The 1,821-nt window shown below is 39.1% G+C and overlaps 1 protein-coding gene across 1 annotated transcript in view; it reads right to left on the reverse strand.

Annotated features, from left to right (window-relative positions):
- Nucleotides 1-940, reverse strand: part of LOC107595778 (transcription factor COE3-like) — an 87,917-nt gene extending 86,977 nt beyond the window's left edge. Inside the window, exons 1-2 of the mRNA XM_016286302.1 lie at nucleotides 789-940; nucleotides 173-329 (exon numbers count right to left, since the gene is read on the reverse strand). Of these exons, the coding sequence (XP_016141788.1) occupies nucleotides 173-329; nucleotides 789-940 (309 nt within the window). The remainder of the gene's footprint in view (nucleotides 1-172; nucleotides 330-788) is intronic.
- Between the last annotated feature and the right edge of the window lie 881 nt (nucleotides 941-1,821).

A 1,821-nucleotide genomic window follows, 5' to 3' on the forward strand; every position in this document is an offset into this window, starting at 1 on the left:
AAACATTAAACATTGTTGCAGAGGGTTATTTACCAAAAATGCATCTAAAAAGTTATTATACCATTGCACAGTACATTCTTAGCATGTTCTCCTAGTTCAATATGCAACACCCCAGCATATTACAAATCCTGTTGCGTTGTGTAGCGGCATCTATTAGTGACAGAGTGCTTACTTTGTCTTTTTCCACAAATTCCACATAGGAGGTTCTCTCGATCTCGACGGGCTGTCCCTGCCGGTCATACAGGGCCAGAACGAAGTGGAAGAAGTTTGACTTGCGCAGGTTCGAGGGAGGCTGTTTCTCATAATGGGCTCTTGCCAAACCCACACCACTATGAGAGAGACGGAGAGAAAGAGACAGAGACAGAGAGATTAATGTACTGTAACCCTAATAATCGTTCAAAATATGAGCTTGCAGAAAGATGAAATGGCAGTTTCACATGAACCTTCACAAATAATATCACATTGCATATAAATTCATAACATTGAAAAGTCACCGCAGTGTCTAATTTGATAAGTTCTGCATGTGAATCACAACATTGGAATCTACATGGGAATACGAAGAGTGTATAATAATTCCAAATAAAATATGTAAAACGATAAAGACTACAGGAAACACAAACAGTAAATTAGAGCTGTTGCAAAGAGAGATGACAGGAAATAACTGAAAGGTGTTAGAAGAGAGATATTTGGCTTGTTTTCTCATGCCATGAACTCTATTGTCTGCCCCTGTCTGCTCTGCCACCTCAACAATTGGAATCTGGCACAGAGCGGGGGACCCCAGAAGGCACCGTCTGCTTTTGCGGCTACCAATCGCTACTGGGTACGGCTCGCCTTGGCAACTGCTGCGCTCCTCTTTCCCTGACCTGTCAGTCAAACCCGCTCTGGCCTCCCCAGGGTTCAGCCGATAGAAGCCTCCATCCTGACTCTCGCACTTGAGCATCGATTAGAACGCGTGGCAAACGACGGACTGACAGAGACCGAGTAGCTGTGCGCAGCCCGAAAGGAGGAGGCCCGCACCTCTACGCCAACCCTGCACGTCCACCTATCAATCAAACCGTCAGCCCTGGTCCACTGACGCAAACGCTGATCATCTTTCCATGCCTGGATCAGTGGACACATGGGCCTCAGAGAGAGATGAAGGCCTGAAGTAAAGGACGGAAGATTAAAATGCAGGTGGTCTATTTTTAATAGGGTGGTAATGCATGCATCCCTTTCCTCAAGCAGAAACCAATGTCAAGCACTTAATCTGACACTTTATTTGACCACATTACAATTTAACAAAGGAATACTTTTATTTATATTCATTAAATTAAATGATTTAAACATAATCTAATCATAATAATTAAATAATACAATATAATTTTAAAAAATTATCTATTTATAAATAAATATTGATGTATTTAAAGGTGATGTTGGACCACAAGCATCACCAAAAATGACTCTTTCAAACAGGTTTGAAAGAGTCACGAACACATCTGTCATTGGTTGCCAAACAGATCCTGCTCCAAATGCACACTATTGGTTGAGTCAATGTTGCTATTTAATTTTTTATTTTTTATTTTTTTTGTAGAAATTAAATCAACTTACAAATGGCTTACATACACTACCATTCAAAAGCTTGGGGTCAGTAATTTTTATAAATTCCTTTATTCAGCAAAGATGCATTAAATGTATCAAAAGTGACAGTAAAGACATTTATAATGTTACAAATATTTCTATTTCAAATAAATGCGTTTTTTGTTTATTGTTTATTTTTTACTTTTTCAATACTGAAAAAAGATATAATGTTTTCCACAAAAACATTAAGCCGCACAACTGTAT

Source organism: Sinocyclocheilus grahami, unplaced genomic scaffold (assembly GCF_001515645.1).
Source record: "Sinocyclocheilus grahami isolate Dianchi unplaced genomic scaffold, SAMN03320097.WGS_v1.1 scaffold208.1, whole genome shotgun sequence".
NCBI classification, from domain to species: Eukaryota; Metazoa; Chordata; class Actinopteri; order Cypriniformes; family Cyprinidae; genus Sinocyclocheilus; species Sinocyclocheilus grahami.